At 45.6% G+C, this 17140-nt stretch overlaps 1 protein-coding gene across 11 annotated transcripts; it reads right to left on the bottom strand.

Moving 5' to 3' along the window:
- Window positions 1–603: 603 nt before the first annotated feature.
- On the bottom strand, window positions 604–16347 carry Zscan18 (zinc finger and SCAN domain containing 18). 11 transcript variants are annotated; one of them, XM_075991602.1, is made up of 8 exons: window positions 16156–16347; window positions 13660–13760; window positions 6389–8288; window positions 5686–5814; window positions 4403–4509; window positions 4062–4140; window positions 3324–3419; window positions 604–2275 (listed from the first exon to the last, which is right to left on the bottom strand). In XM_075991602.1, exons 3-8 carry the CDS (start codon window positions 8187–8189, stop codon window positions 1734–1736), a joined length of 2754 nt encoding a protein of 917 aa, XP_075847717.1. In that variant the 5' UTR covers window positions 8190–8288; window positions 13660–13760; window positions 16156–16347; the 3' UTR covers window positions 604–1733. The 11 variants fall into 11 exon arrangements, with proteins under 11 accessions (XP_075847717.1, XP_075847699.1, XP_075847670.1 ...); XM_075991584.1 differs by having other exon boundaries at window positions 5686–5835; window positions 13534–13760; window positions 16156–16218; XM_075991555.1 differs by having other exon boundaries at window positions 5686–5835; window positions 16156–16187.
- Between the last annotated feature and the right edge of the window lie 793 nt (window positions 16348–17140).

The following is a 17140-nucleotide window of genomic DNA, read 5'->3' as shown; positions in this document are numbered from 1 at the left end:
CACAGACCTCCCACTGGTTTGCTTACACAAAAGAAACTGGAGATGGAGGACTAGAATGTAGCCCAGGAAAAATCTCTCAGTGACAGTAGGAGGAAGCAGGCTGACCGGTATGTACTTGGAATGGAATTAGGAAAACACATTGAGACTTTTTTACCAGAAGAAAATTTAGCTCAGTTAGCAGAGGGAACCACCTAAATAGGCAGTGTCAGGATCCTTATGGGTGATGAGGCCATCTGATCAGTTTTCTCTAAGGCAGCAATTCTCAACCCTCCTAACACTGCAGCCCTTTAATACAGTTCATGTTGTGGTGATGCCAACCATAAAATTATTTTGTTGCTACTTTATAATTTTGCTACTGTTATGAATCATAATGCAAATATATGATATGTAGGATATCTGATACATGACCCCTAAAGGAGCATAACTCGTAGATTGAGAACCACTGCTCTAAGATTTGTGAGTGAAAGTGATTTGAGTCTTCTCCCAGGTAAAGAGCACAGACTTTTCCGTATGTTCCTGAGTCCCAATAGAAAGAAAGCTACAGCAGGGAAGGTGTCTGGATCAAGGAAGCAGCTGCCCAATAAAAACCAAGGAACAATAATATGAATGAAGAAATAAATACTTTATTATGGTAAGCCTCTTGTTTGGGGGTTACACAAATTGCCTCCTCAAACACTGACAGAGACACCTTTCTGTATCTACATGGCAATTAAATTTATGGTAAGGCAACAGAAACAATGCTGTAAACTGAAGTTAAAGCAAAACCTCAAGATCACCTATGTAGGCCACATTTGGTTCTTAGTTCAGATACAGATCATTTCTTCAGCCTTTGTTAGTATTTTTAAACCTCTTTTGATCATACCCCTAATAAATACATTTAACATGGTAGCCAGCTCTCATATTAGATACACAGCTGAGAAGTTTCACAAAACAATACTTGCCTTTGCTGCATGATGCATTCTGACCTACTTTATTCTACTTCATTGCTTTGTAATACCGGTGGCCATCCACTAACTGGATTTCACAATTTCACTAATGGGCTGAAACGCACAGTCCAAAAATCAGCAAGTTCTTGTGATCTTTGCAAGCAACTCTATATATTAAAATACATGTAACTTGAACTCAGGAACAATTTTTACTCTTGAGGATTCAGAAGTAAACCTGACATTCCATATTTACAAAAAGGCCAAATAGATGTGTGAACAGACAGGGAGCTCAAGGAGAAGCAACTGAGGCAAGGAATGCTCAAGAAAACACCACATACTTTAAGGCAACGTAACACTTTGTACAATGTCAAATGACCAGAGTATGTGTGGTATTAAAAATGGAGTTTTCCCTCATATCTGATGGCTTACAGGATAGGACATTAGCCCAAAGTATGTTTCTAAGATGAGGGCTTCCTGTGGGCCATACCCATTTCCAGTTGCTTTCAGTACATGAGCATCCAGAAAGTAACACTGATGTGCCCATAGATACCACAGGAAGCCACCACCACACATGCGCCTTAAGAACACTCATGCTACATACAACTGTCATGTCATGGGATACTCATAGCAGAGTTCCTCATCTGACACCTCAGGTTGTACAGGGAAAACTACCCACACACTAGGAGCTGTCAATCCTCTCACCAGTGGCTTTGCTTGTGGCAGAGATGGGCACTGAGCGTGGCTTTTCTTTTTTTGTATGTGACTCTTCTGGTGCTTGACCACAGCCATGCTGAACTGGAAGGGGTCCTAGCAGTCCTGGCTTACATAGCATGTCTCAGTGCTGTGGCTCTTGTGATGCTCTATAAGGTTCGAGATCCATGCAAAGGCCTCGCCACATTCACTACATGTATAGGGGTTCCCTTGGGATGCATGAAACTCATCAACTGCAGGGCATCGCACAGCAGAAGTTCCTGGGTCCTGCCCAGAATCACGGCCACCCACATGGAGCCCCTTCCCTGCATCAAATGGCAGCTTGTAGCTGCTGGTGCTGGATGGACACTCAGGGTCCTCTTCGTCCTCGTCATCTGGATGAGGCCTCTTTGTCCCAGTGCCTTTATGTGGTGTAGCCTTGTCCTGGGCTGACTGCTGGATGACTGATTGCCTCTGGGGACTGGCAGGACTTGAATCCTCATCCTCACCATCCAGAGCCTTCTGAGGTTGCTGCTCCTCCTGGGCAGTGTCTATCGAAGGACTAACAGGAACATCCCCTGAAAGCCTCTCCATCAGTGTCTCCCCCATGGAGACTTCCTCACACATATTTCCTTTGCTTTCCTGCTGCCCCGTACTGTCTGAAATAAAGTCAAAATGTGAGCAGTCCTACTTCCCAGGCTCTGAGGCAGAAATCAAGAAAACAAAGTGTGATGCCCAAAGGGCATCAGATAAGAACAATAGCAGGCACAGCCTAACCCCTTTACAACAGCTGAGTGCAGTACCGCAGGCCTCACAGGACCCCTCCCAGTCTGCATGCCCTTCATTAACAGTTTGAATGTCTGCAGAGCTCACTGCTGACCATCACACCTAGTGTGTTTAGAGGTTAAGGTGGTCATGTAACTCTAGTCTATTCTGGTCAGAAGTTTGAAAGATGAGGAGGAGCCTGCTTCCTGCTGTGGTGGATTCAGATCTGAAGCAGCCTTTCTGGCTGAGGTGACTTGGCAATGGAAGGTGCAAAGAACTATGAGAGGGTCCAGGGGACATGTCTGTCACTAGTAAGGACCAAAGGAGTCTTGGTAAGCCATCCAGTTATATCCATGGCCTTCAATGAACCAAAGTCTCTGGCTTGGCCCTGAAGTCATCCGTGGCCAATGGAACAGTAGTATGCACACAAAACATGCAGAGGTGTGATACGTGCTTACCCTCTGGGATTCTCCCAATGAAACCCAGCAGTATCTATGAGAAAACCAAAGCCAGGCCTTTGGAGAGGTAATGGGCGGGGGAACAGGTCCACAGTGTCAACTCATCTCCACTGAGAGCCTTTGTCATCCAGGCAGTGTATGGGAAACCATTCCTGGATTCGAGCCTCTAAATGATGGTGGCTTTATGTGTGCCTTCAGAACCACCAAAAAAAAGTAGAGGGGCCACAAAGTTAAGCTCAGCCAGCTGACAGATCACAAATGTGTAGTCTTTTGGGTAACATGTTTTAGAGGAGCTCACTATGCAGCAAGAAATAATGCAATGGCATTCTGTCCCCACACAATGGACAGGAAAATGAAGACAGTCAAAGCTAGTGTATCTGCTGAGGCTAATGGAAATGTGAGGAGCCCCATCAGCTGTAAAAGAGACTTGTACCCTCTAGACCCCCACCAGGCTCACATCTATCACCACCTAACTCAACCTCACCTGGGAGGCTGCCTCCTGGTAGTTCTTCTGCCACACAACATTCCTCTGGTTTTGTCTCCAGCGTGGAGGATGGACCAGCCTGGAAAAACTGACACCCTGAGGTTTAGAGAGAAGTAAAGGAATCATGAGAAAGCTAAGAGGCTTCATGCCCTATTGGGTCTCTGGGACCCAGACTGCAACTACCTTTTTCTCTGCATTAGGACAATTCCTGTCCATTCCCCTGTCCCGTCCTGTCCCCCTCCACCACCATCAAAGCTGCCCTCTAGTCAGCTGTGAGATCTTGTCATTTGTGAGATCTTGGGTCAATCCCCAGTACAAAAAACTAAAATACAGAATTAGAACTATAATAAAGACCTCCGGAGTCTAGATACGAGCGTCCCTGCAAAGAGCTTCAGTAAAAGATCATTCCCCAGGCCCTGCTCTGCATCAACAAAGTGGGAGTGCTTAGAGGATTGGAGTCAGGAGGCCTTTCCGAATCCAGACACTTCATTTCTCACAGGCCAAGGCTGCAAACAAAGCCCTAGAGCCCAGAGAGAACTTAAAAGTATAGACCAAGACAAGTGGAGAACTTGGCAAACAAATCCTAGTTCAAAGACACTTAAAACATGTTCAGCTCCAAACATTTAAATCACCCTTGGTGATTCAACTACAGTTCCTGGGACAGTCAGAATCTTCCATGCCAACACTTCTAGAAAAGGATGCAGGACAGAACGTGAGTCAGTGGGAGGTAAGTCTCACCCAACAGGAGCAGCTTGCTGTAACTGGTCACGTTATCTTCTGTGGGGTCCAGGTTGTCCCATTCTGACTGTAGAGACTCCTGTGGAAATGGTAACAGCTTCTAAAACAGCAGCTCTGACCCACCCCACGTTATACTGAAGCAATGCCCTTCCTTAGGTTCTATCCTTGAGTTTCCACAAGGACAGCTTTCTTAGCAGTAGCATTATAGATGTTTGGGTCCATAATCCTTTGCTATGACAGAGCATTAATATTGAGAGAAGGAGCAACAGTCAGAAGGGAAAGACCATGTGTGTGGCTGGACAAGATCAGCCTCCCAGGGCAGCAATGGCTCCTTTACTCACCTTTGGCTCAGCTGTGACAGAGTTGGCCTCTTCATTCTTTTCTCCCTCTAAATGTTTTTCATCCAGGTGTACAGATTCCAGAGTAGGCCAGGCTGGAAGAAGAGGAGCTAAGGGGACAAGTTCTCAGTGGCTGTGTCTCCAAAATAAGCATATCCCACTGCCTCCCACACAGGCCCCGGGACAAATGTAGAAAGGCTTCCTCCTGTACATATCACAGGTCCCAAAGCTCAGTGAACACTACATTTGTCTGCGACTGACAGAGCAACATGGACACAAAAATAAAGAAACATGAAGACAGTCAGATGGCGGTGCATGCCTTTAATTCTAGTACTCGGGAGGCAGAGGCAGGAAGATCTCTAAGTTTGAGGCCACCACTGAAGCAATTCAATTCATGAAGAACTTTTTTGTGCCAACTAGATTGGTAGAAAATGTTAGACACCCAGGGCAACTATGCTGGCTTTAAATGTATCACAAAGGTTATGGATAACTGCATGGTTAAAGTGTATATGCCCTCCATCCAGAGGTTGTAAGAAAACCATACCACTCACGTTAGAGTGCCTACAGTAAGGCATGATGTTGCAGCCCATTTCTGAAAAGCAAAATGGAGAGGCTGAGTATGTGGAATGCCGAGAAGTGAGGAGCCAAAACTTTGACCACAGCTGCCCTATTTGAGTAACAAATATGAGGGCACAACTAATCAATATAGGAAGTAGAAAAAGACAAGATCTCCTGAGTAAACTGGGAGCGCAGGGATCATGGGAGAGGGTAGAAGTAGAGGGGTCAGGAAGAGAGAGAAGTAGAGAAAAATATATAGCTCAATAAAAACAAAAATGTGAGGGCGCAAGTACACCATGGTCCTATAGACCTTTGGTATACATGTGTATATGGAGAAAGAGATGAAAGGCCATCCTCCAGGATGGGGTAAGGACAAAGAAAACTTTTTTGGCAGTACTGAGGTTTTAACCCAGAACCTTATGCTGCTAATGGGCACACTCCTATGCTGACATTGAAATATATCTACAATGAAATTATTTCTTGGTTAATAACCATGTAAGGCTGACAAAATTTGCATGACAAGTTGAGCAAAAAATAAAAAATAACACATCTAACATACACAATGACCTACAGAAACAAGTCCCAACTACAGTACACATCCATGCCTTGCTACCTGACCTCTCCCTGGTTTTCATGGCACCTCACCACATCCTCCCTTTCCCAACCACAGACCTCCATCTGTCTCCTTAATGAAAGCCAGATGAGGCTAGAGAAATGCTGCTACTTACACGTATCACGGCGTACAAGGATGTCCCTAGGTCTTAGGTCTCTGCTGGGACCCAACAACCCACGTGGTAGCAGCAGGGGCTCAGGACACCTCTTATAGTCTCCCTCGCTGAATGAAGATGATGGCCCACCTGGGGAACACAACATCATTCCTGTGTACAATCAAGGCAATAGTGACTCCAATAGGTTGAGACACATGCTAACAACCACACAGCAAATCCTCAATGGACCAGGTATGGACCCAAGGTATGACCCAAGCCCCTAGGCTCCCAGACATCATCACCACCCATCTCTCAGGCCCCACCCTTAGACATGGAGGAAACCCCCAGCTAGCAATGCACCCAGAATATTTACCTAGTTTTTAAGAGCCTGGTACCTGCCTTTGATTGCCCTCCATTTCTCCTCCTTCCTAACATCTGGAAAGCAAATGTGAGGGCAGGAACCCAAGGCAGCTGTCCTAGTCCATGAGGTAAGCCTGATGGAGATGCCACTGGGCAGAGATGTGGGGGCTTGGATCCCTGGAGACTGAGGAGCTCCCTTACCAGCTCAGGGATGGTTGTTTCTGTGCCCCTTAACACATGGGGTGACTACACTCTCAGGAATGCCACGGCTGGGGTCTGAACTCTATGTTGCAGATTCCAGTCCTTCCAGGACCTCCTGCCCGTCTCCTCTAAGGCATGCTTTCTTCTGGGGTGGCAGCCTCACCTGGCTCCTCCAGGATGTCAGAGAGACCCTCCACCAGGGAGGCAGCCTCCTCGCAGTTCTCAGGATACTGGGCTACCACCCAGGGACGAACCCTGTCTGGCAAGATGCCCAGAAACTGCTCCAGAACCAGCAGCTCCAGGATCTGCTCTTTGGAGCAGGCCTCAGGCCGCAGCCACTGGCGGCATAGCTCATGAAGCTGGGCCAGAGTCTGGTGAGGTCCAGCTGCCTCCTGGTAGACAAACTCCCGAAAGCGTAGGCGGGAAAACTCCAGGTCAGCAGCAGATCTTTCAGTGCTGGTTTCTGTTTCCTTCTGCTGGGCAGGCTTTTCCTGTTGGCTGGATTCCTCCTGTTGGTTAGGTTGATCCTTTTGACTAGGCTCTTCCTGTTGCCTGGGTTCTTCCAGCTGGTTAGGTTCTTTCTGTTGCCTGGGTTCTTCCAGCTGGTTAGGTTCTTCCTGTTGGCTGAGTTCTTCCTGTTGCCTGGGTTCTTCCAGCTGGTTAGGTTCTTCCTGTTGGCTGAGTTCTTCCTGTTGCCTGGGTTCTTCCAGCTGGTTAGGTTCTTCCTGTTGCCTGGATTCTTCCAGCTGGTTAGGTTCTTTCTGTTGCCTGGGTTCTTCCAGCTGGTTAGTTTCTTCCTGTTGGCTGGGTTCTTCCTGCTGGCTGGGTTCTTCCTGTTGGCTGGGTTCTTTCTGTTGGCTGGGTTCTTCCAGCTGGTTAGGTTCTTCCTGTTGGCTGGGTTCTTCCTGCTGGCTGGGTTCTTCCTGTTGGCTGGGTTCTTCCTGTTGGCTGGGTTCTTTCTGTTGGCTGGGTTCTTCCTGTTGGCTGGGTTCTTTCTGTTGGCTGGGTTCTTCCTGTTGGCTGGGTTCTTCCTCTTGGCTGGGTTCTTCCTGTTGGCTGGGTTCTTCCTCTTGGCTGGGTTCTTCCTGCTGGCTGGGTTCTTCCTGCTGGATGGGTTCTTCCTGTTGGTTGGGTTGATCCTTCTGGCTAGGCTCTTTCTGTTGGCTGGGTTCCTCCTGTTTGCTGAACCCTAGCTGCTGGATGGGCTTCTCTAGCTGAATGAATTCTTCCTTTTGGATGGACTTATCCTGCTGAGTGGACTCTTCCTGGTGGATGAGTTCCTGTTGGATGGAAGCATCTTGAATGGGTTCTTCGTACTGAATGAAGGCTTCCTGTTGGATAGGTTCCTCCTGCTGAATAAATTCCTCCTGCTGGATGAGTTCTTCCTGCTGGATGAGTTCTTCCTGTGGGGTGGACTTATCCTGCTCAACTGGCTCTTGTTGGATGGTTTTGTCCTGCTGCATGGGCTCCTCCTGCTGCATGGGCTCCTCCTCCTGCATGGGCTCCTCCTGCTGCATGGGTTCTTCCCACTGGTGAGGCTCATCCTGCTGCATAGGTTCTTCTTGTTGCATAGGTACATCCTTCTGGCCAGGTTCTTCCTCCTGACTAGGATCATCCCGCTGGCTGTGTTCTTGTTGTTCACTGAGTTCTTCCCTCTGATTGAGAGGATTATCCTGCTGACTGGATTCTTCTCCCTGGTTGGGCTCATCTCTCTGACTAGATTCCAGCACCTGGATGGGTTCTTCTTCCTGGTTGGGTTCTTCTTCCTGGATGGGTTCATCCTGCCTCCTGGGTTCCTCCTGCTGGCTAGGTTCTTGTTGCTTAATGACTACTTCCCCCTGGTTGGGTTCCTCCTGCTGACTGGGCACTTCCTGTTGGGATCTAACTTCTGGCCGCACAGTAGGTGGTTCTGGGTGGGGTGGGGAGCTTCTTGGAGAGGCCAGTGCCCTCTCCAAAGGCAACATCTTCCCAGGCCTCCACAAAAATGCAACTGTGTCTAGCCAAGAACTCAGCAGAGATGGTTAGGATAACAAGGACCCAAGAAAGGTCAGCAATACCAGGACCTGAGGAAAAGCAGAGGACATCAACAAAACAGATGTCCATATAGTGAGACCTCAGCCATGACACACTCAGGCAAAGGAGAATGAGGGACGGTGTCTGAGTACAACCATGTACCCACAATACCTAAGTCTCATGCAGTTATTCTAAGCAGTCTGCTCACTACTGTAAGTAGAATTCCAGCTTTTTACTTATATAGATAAAAATAAGAATCAGGAAGACCAACTTTGTATAAGATGGTAATAACAGGATTTTTTTTAAGATTTATTTATTTATTATGTATACAGTATTCTATCTGCATGTATGCCTGCAGGCCAGAAGAGGGCACCAGATCTCATTACAGATGGTTGTGAGCCACCATGTGGTTGCTGGGAATTGAACTCAGGACCTCTGGAAGTGCTCTTAACCCCTAAGCCATCTCTCCAGCCCAAGGATTTTTTTTAAAAAATCTTAAATAAGATGAATATGAAATTTTTCAGGAAAATTTCATTTATAAACCTAGATGAATATGCCATACAATATCAGTAAATTTATTCTTACTATGTATACTGTGTATATGTAGGCCACATCACAACAGACCGGATTTATCCCAAAATACTATGTCAGTTTAACATCTAAGTATGTATTATTGAGACTTTAGATCTCCAAAACAAGAAGGATCTAGGTGCAGCATTGTTGTTCCCACTGAAACAACCAAAACTCAGGGCTGGGGAGATGGCTCAGTAGTTAAGAGCATTTGTGCTCTCACAGAGTACCCAGACTGGATTCCCAGCACCTACATGGTAGATCACAACCATCTGTAATCATAGGTCCAGGGCATCTGATGCCTTCTTATGACCTCTGAGGGCACCAGGCATGCATGTGCCACATACAAGAAGGCAAAACATTGCCATTCATAAACCTAAAAAAAGAGTAAAACCCAAACCCAGTACTAGCAATATCCTTGGCAAAACCATACAATGAAAGCATTTTCTCTTCTAAAAACAATTTTGAGGAATTCAAAATAAAATCTGTTCATGACCCTAGCTAACACCATCAACAACATGACCACTATCTCCCTACCTAATCCAGTTTACCGTAGAAGTACCATTTTCACTTCTTACAGGACTGAACTCTGAAGTGGTTCCTCAAGGTCCAAACTCCCTGCATGTCCTCTCATACACAGCTTGAGCATACTATTTCCTACTGCTTTATATCTGCATACTGCTTGTTTCCCACATTAAAATCTGAGCCCTAGGAGAATAGGGTTCTTTATAGGCAGGTTACTATGGGCCCAGCAGTTTTGGCTTCTGTTTTTGCTCACTACACTTTTTATAAAATAAATTTCTTTGTTGAAGGGCATGTTATATATGCCTAATGGCCAATATGTGCTGTGGGACAATGGTCTTGTACCCTGTCACTTGTATGGTTTTTAATAAAACACTGATTGGCCAGTAGTCAGGCAGAAAGTATAGGAGGGGTGATGAGAACAGGAGAATTCTGGGAAGAGGAAAGAGTCAGATTGCATTTGTCATCCAGACACAGAGGAAGCAAGATGAGAATGCCTCGCTGACAAAAGGTAGCAAGCCACATGGCTAACACAGACAAGAATAATTGGCTAATATAAGTTTAGAGAGTTAATAAGAAGCCTGAGCAAATAGGCCAACCAGTTTATGATTAATGTAGACCTCTGAGTGTTTTGTTGGGACAGAATAGCTGTGGGCTAGGCGTGACAGAAACCTGTCAACAAAATGGCGCCAACATGGACAACTGCATCCACATAAAACCTGAGAGAGCTTGGGGAAGTAATCCTAGACACAAAAGTTAAACATGGCTAAAACAGCATTTTCTTGGGTGGGCTCTGCTTGCAAGCAGAGACATGATTCCTTTAAGAGAGGTCTTTATGATTCAGCAGCAGCCTACCCGGTTTCGAGAAGGCAGCTTCCTGGGCCGTGCTGCCAGTGTGAACTCTAGCTCTTTCAGGAGGCCAAGCATTTAATTGGGGTTTCTGAACAGCATGTTACAAACTGCTTAATGGCAGCACAGACCAGCTGTGTGCCTAAAATCTGGGGCTATGAGCATGGCTTGTACTCAACAGACGTCCTCCCCGCCATGTTGGACTAGGTGGAGCCAAAAGCAAAGCAGCCTTAGTCTTAGTAAGAATGCTTAGCATTTTAAGTGCTTCTGACAGATTCAATGCAATCCCCATCAAAATCCCAGCAAAATTCTTCACAGACCTCGAAAGAACAGTACTCAACTTCATATGGAAAAGCAAAAAATTCAGGATAGCCAAAACAATCCTGTACAATAAAAGAACTTCTGGAGGCATCAAAATCCCTGACTTCAAACTCTGCTATAGAGATACAGTACTGAAAACAGCCTGGTATTGGCGTAAGAACAGACAGGAGGACCAATGGAACTGAATAGAAGACCCAGATATCAATCCACACATCTTCGAACACCTGATCTTTGATAAAGAAGCAAAAAATATCAAATGGAAAAAAGAAAGCATATTTAACAAATGGTGCTGGCATAATTGGATATCAACATGTAGAAAAATGAAAACAGACCCATATCTATCACCATGCACAAAACTTAAGTACAAATTTTGGATCAAAGACCTCAACATAAAGCCAACCACACTGAACCTTATAGAAGAGAAAATGGAAAGTACACTTGAACGCATTGGCACAGGGAAACGCTTCTAAATAGAACCCCAGCAGCACAGACACTAAGAGAAACAATTAATAAATGGGACCTCCTGAAACTGAAAAGCTTCTGTAAAGCAAAGGACATGGTCAACAAGACAAAACGACAGCCTACAGAATGGGAAAAGATCTTCACTAACCCCACATCAGAGAGAGGTCTGATCTCCAAAATATTCAAAGAATTCAAGAAATTGGACACCAAAAGATCACATAATCCAATTTTTAAAAAAAAAATGGAGTACAGACTTAAACAGAGAACTCTCAACAGAGGAATCTAAAATGGCTGAAAGACACTTAAGGAAATGTTCAACATCCTTAGTCATCAGAGAAATGCAAATCAAAACAACTCTGAGATTCCATCTTACACCTGAAAAAATGGCCAAGATCAAAAACATTGATGACAACTTATGCTGGAGAGGTTGTGGAGAAAAGGGAACACTTCTGCATTGCTGGTGGGAATGCAAGCTGGTACAACCCCTTTGAATGTCAGTGTGGGCAATTTCTCAGAAAATTAGGAAACCACCTTCCTCAAGATCCAGTAATACTACTATTGGGTATATATCCAAAGGATGCTCAGTGTTCATAGCAGCTTTGTTTGTCATATAGCCAGAACCTGAAAACAACCTAAATGCCCCTCGAATGAAGAATGAATAAGAAAAATGTGGTACATTTACACAGTGGAATACTACACAGCAGAAAAAAAATAATGACAGCTTGAATTTTTTGAAAAATGGATGGAGCTAGAAAACATCATTTTGAGTGAGGTAACCCAGACACAGAAAGACAATTATCACATGTACTCACTCATAGGTGGCTTTTAAACATAAAGCAAAGAAAGCCAGCCTATAAACCACAATCCCAGAGAACCTAGACAACAATGAGGACATTAAGAGAGACTTACATAGATCTAATCTACATGGGAAATAGAAAGTAGAAAAAGACAAGATCTCCTGAGTAAATTGAGAGCTTGGGGACCTTGGGGGAGGACCGAAGGGGGGAGGGGAAAGGCAGGAACAGGAGCAGAGAAAAATGTAGAGCTCAATAAGTATCAATAAAATAACAAAAAAAAGTGTGACTGGTCAGAAAATAATTACAGATATGCAATAAAGACAAATCCAGATGGAAAAGACCCCTAATGGGTCACAGTATTGGATAAATATAGGCTTGGGAGAAAGAAGAAAAGAATAGAGAGTTATGAAAGAAGTAAATTGTTTTTAAAAAAGATAAAACAAGGTCTTTAAACAGACAAAATAAACTTGTAGAAAAGTAATAGAGTAAGAAAAATAAGCCATGTAAAGATGGAAAATACACAGAGTCTGGATTATGTATACTATTGTGTTTTCTTTGAATTTTTTGACTGTGAATGAACTAAGTACAAAGAGACATTTCATTGTACAGACTGTTAAACTAAACCAGTATATATTCTCTAAAGGTATCTTGACTTCTGTTTTTGCCCACTATACCTTTTATTAAATGAATTTCTTTGTTGAAGGGCATGTTATATATGCCTAATGGCCAATATGGAATATCATACCCATCTATCCAGGATCAAGTTTGGGACCTATTTGAAGAATAAGTGGAGAAAAAGAATACCTCAGCTACAGGGACATCCTCACCCCTACCATCTACAATGGCAGCACCCGTTCCTTTTCGCCCCAGCATCTATCTACACTGAGAATACTCAGACCACAACCCCCACCCAATACAACTTAGCATTTTCTTATGACTTCTTTATCTCTGAGGGTGAGTCAACTGCCTGCTTTCTTTATCGGAGTCAGGTACGAGCTCTGCCTGGCTCCATCTTGCCATCATTCATCCCTAACTGCATTTTCTTGTCATTTCATCCTGCCTTTTTAAAACCTGTGTTTTAACCACTTACTGTCTAATGATTCTTATCAAATTCAACTACTTTAAAAAAAATTCCAGTTTCCAAAACCTGCTTATCTTTGGGTTTCCTTCCCTACCTCAAACTTAAAAACATTCTCTCACTCATTCTCTTACAACAAGGCCTTGGATAACAGTCTAAGCTCTTGAGGTTTTCTCGATGGTGACTACTTACCTCTGTCCTGTATAGCAAGGCAGCCAGAGCCCTACACACACCCTGACATCTTTCTACACAGCTTCCTTTCAGCTGGCCTCCAAGTTGATCTGCCATCTTCCACTCTAGACTCTTCTTTACCCATCTTCTCCTTTGATTCTCCTGGAGCATCTTTTGATATGGGGTGTAATGTCAGCCCCAGTAAGACAACATATCCACATTTTGTTTCACCAGGCTCTGAACACAGAACTCTATGTGGCAAATGAAGAGTTATGTGGTCATATAAATTTGCTTTCTTTACACCACATCAGGAACATTTATCCTACACAGAAAGTGTCCACAGAGTTACTGTGAACTTACTAAGATGTGCATACACAAAGGTTCACCCTACCAGGCCCTGCTGGAAACTCATCTTCAGATTGTCAGAAGCTTCTAAGCTTCTAAGGGTAGAGACAAAGAGCAAACCCAAACAGTAGACAAGAAAACCATTCACACACTAGGTGAGAACTGGGCTCAGGACTCTACCTGAAAATTAACATAGCTGATCTATCCTTCTTGTTCCAGATTCCTCATGAAGTCCTCCCTGCCTGGAGCCTCTGATTGGTCCTCCCCACATCTGCTTCACCACTGTGGTCACCACATAACCATTACCTCTGCTTCTTTTAGGGTGGCCCAGCAGCCCTCAGTCAAGTGCGTGAGACCTGTCTCCTTCTCCACCTGTCCTGCTGCGACCACGGAAGAGGTATGGGGACCTGCAACAGAAAGGAACAAGTAGAAGCACAGTAAGCCTATATAGCCTAATCAGTGGTGGACCTTGTTTACCTGGGAATAAGCAAGAATCATCTGTCCCCATTTCCTTTGCCTGAAAAGAAGACTCTTATGACAACAAGAAGCAACAGCCTGGGGCTCAGAGGTTAAGAGCATTGCCTCTCTTCCTAGAGGTCCTGAGTTCGATTCCCAGCAACCACATGGTGGCTCACAACCATCTGTAATGGAGTCTGGTGCCCTCTTCTGGTCTGCAGGCATACACACAGACAGAATATTGTATACATAATAAATAAATATTTTTAAAAAAAAGAAGCAACAGCCTAACATGGACAGCCAGCCCCCTTCATAATGTAGCTCTACTAGTCAGGACCAGGAAGATGAGGCCATCTTGGGGAATCTCAAGAGACTTAATCCTAAGCATGCCTTGCCTGACCCTAGACCTGGTTACACTGCTACAAGAACTTACTAGGCAGAAGACCCAGTGGGACCAAATAGCCTGAATGAGGTCACATTCCTGGTACAAATAAGACAGAGATTGTGGCATACCTGATGCAGAATGACCTGGCTGCCTTGGGGTCCTGGAGTCCAGCCCACAGGCTTCAGGAGACAGAAGAATGGGTCAAGCAGGTATCAAGGGTTGTATTCTGGGCATGAAATGTTAAAGCTGAGAAAAGAAATCTAGTGGATGGGTGGATGGCTGAGCTAGGGGAATCCCAAGGCTGGTTTTAAACACCTAAGGAATTCACATTGCAGGCTTTTGCCTTAGCTGAAAACAAATCCTTCTCAGACCCTGTCAACAAAATACGATCTTTTCTAACCACTAGGATCTGATGATAATCATGAACACTAATCTTACTGGGGACAGCAGGAACTAGTCACAAGGTCTCCCCTGTAGTCATATACATACTAATATAAATACAAAAGGTGCAAACGTACCTTTAAACGAATGCCAAGGTACACACAAAGGATCATATTAAAATAGTTGCTTTCTGTGGCCCCTGCCAAAAATATATTCTATTTATATATTATAAATATAAAATATATTTATATTTTCATATAAGATCACAGAGTCAAACAAATGTCCTAAACAAACCAGCCTGCTTAAAAAAAAAAAAAAAAAAAAACAAAAACTCACAGACCTAAACATCAGGAGAAACAAGGGCTCCAGAACAGGAAAGAGAACTTCCATAGGACATTACTAGAATGTGGAAGGATGATCTGGTAACATCCATTGTGGCCTCCAAAAAGCTGGCTGAGATACAAACCAACATAAGGGAGACAGGTCTGAGGGTGGAGGACTGGGCATGGAAGCAGTCGTGGAGGAAGAAGGAAGAGGCACAGAAACCGGGACAAAACACGAACAAGTAAACTCTTGACACAGGGTAGGAAGGACTTCTGTGACCTTGGAATTGTTCTGTAGGTGAGCCAACCCTCAAGCACCCTTGCCCTGCCCCTTCTTAGGTAGCACTAGGAAAACTAATGTTTTCTATTCCTTCCCAAAGCCTCCAGGTCAGGACAGCACCTAAGAGACAGCCCTCTGCCATGAATGGGGTCCCTGGACAGGCCCGAAAATGTCTTCTGCCCCCATAACAGAGAAGATGCCCGCACTCTAAGCCCCTAGTCATCCCTCAAGTCATTGACTCTCTCACAGAACCCTCCCCCACTTTCCCATGCTCCTCGCGCCAGATGCACAAAAATGGGGGTTCCCAACCCCTCCCCTGATCTTTATACATACTCATCTTCCCCCTTTGTGGGCTTCCCAGCCCCGCCAGAACCTACCTCCACCCACTCCCTCCTAATGCCCTCCTCTTCCTCTGCTGCAGTCCCCTAATCTATATCTAAGAACAGTGGCGCTGCGCCCTCTGTCGGCCGCACACGTAAAAAACACACCCCAAGATCCTAGCCCATCCCACGTGTCCCCCAGATAGCTCTTCCCGACACACCACAAGCAGACCGCATTTCCGAGCCACAATCCCACAAGTGGTACTCCCAATGCCACATCAGAACCACACCCCCGATCCTGCCCCATCCCACGCCACACAAGAAGCCGGCCCCACTCGCTGTGTGCTGTGCGCTGTGGCGCCTACAGCGTTCCTGTGCCACACCCCCGCCCAAAAGCCTTAAGGCCTTCACAGCTCCACGCGTGCGAACCAGCAGTCCTACCCTCCTGGCCACAAATTCAAGCACAACAGCCCGAGGTCACACCCCCACGCAACGGCCTTGGCGCTTCAAACCCCTCCAGGGCACAACACCTTTGGGCCACAAGGTCTCTGCTCCTGGCCCAGCCCACGCAAGGCAGAACCATCCCTGCTCCCGACCCTCCACACCAGCTGAATGCCTACAGCCCCACGTAGGAGAGCGTCGGGCGGACCGACCCACCTGCTGCGCAGCGTTGCCCCGCGGGCTCCCGCAGTCTCGAACACCGAGAGGCGATGGCGACCCACTGCAGTACGCGTGCGCGGCCTGCAGCGCCGGAAACCGAGACCCCCCAGCGTGCTGCGGGGCTGTTCGCCAGACCTGGGCGGGGAGAAGCTGCTCTGACAGCCTTGCCAGTCAATCCGAGGGAAGGCTGGCTCAGCTTCGCTGCCACGTGCGCTTGCGTCACTTCTGATGCCATTGCCATGACAACGGAGTAAACAAACCGAAACCTAAAACAAAAAAAGAGAGAGAGCGAGAGAGAGCCTAGGACCACCAGAACCTGAGAGGCTGAGACAAAGACCGGAAAATACCGGTTTAAGAAACAAACACGCAGACACTACAAGACCCAAAGACAGTGGAGACGAGTCTAGAATTCTGATCCAGAGATGAGACATGGAGAAACTGAGATAAGGAGACCAAAGACAAAAATGGAAGCCCAAGCACAAATTGGAGACTCGAGATACTGAACAGTCAAGAGACAAGTGCACAGATCTAGTATGGGCAGACAGAGCTAAAACCCCACTGTAAGAGGCAGGGATTCACGCACGGAGAGACTGGCGCGAAGGTACTGTTTGGGTGAAAAGTTCCAGAAAGCAAACTGAATTTTTGTCAAATCCTTGCTAATAGCTACATTGAGCGACAAAAGAAGTTGGTCCTAGACGCCTGAAGAGAGCGGAAGAAAGCTGCTTTCCATGGCAGAGCTTCTGAAAGCCATTTTAGCTGTCTGGAGTGATTTTTAAATGTGTAACCGAACAACTTATTACTGAATAAGTTTCATCCCTTGTTTACATACACAAAAACACTTTTTGTTTCATTCTGAGAATTTTAACTCATACAACAATCAAAACAACTTCACTCCTCCGTTTTAACAACCACACCTTCCACCACTTACAACCACTGAGGTGTGGTCCCTCAGTGCAGATTTGTCCTACGGATTCATATAATT

This window comes from Microtus pennsylvanicus, chromosome 1 (assembly GCF_037038515.1).
Source record: "Microtus pennsylvanicus isolate mMicPen1 chromosome 1, mMicPen1.hap1, whole genome shotgun sequence".
In the NCBI taxonomy this organism is placed as follows: Eukaryota; Metazoa; Chordata; class Mammalia; order Rodentia; family Cricetidae; genus Microtus; species Microtus pennsylvanicus.
The sequence above is the reverse complement of the archived record's forward strand: the minus strand, read 5'-3'. Positions and strand labels throughout refer to the sequence as shown.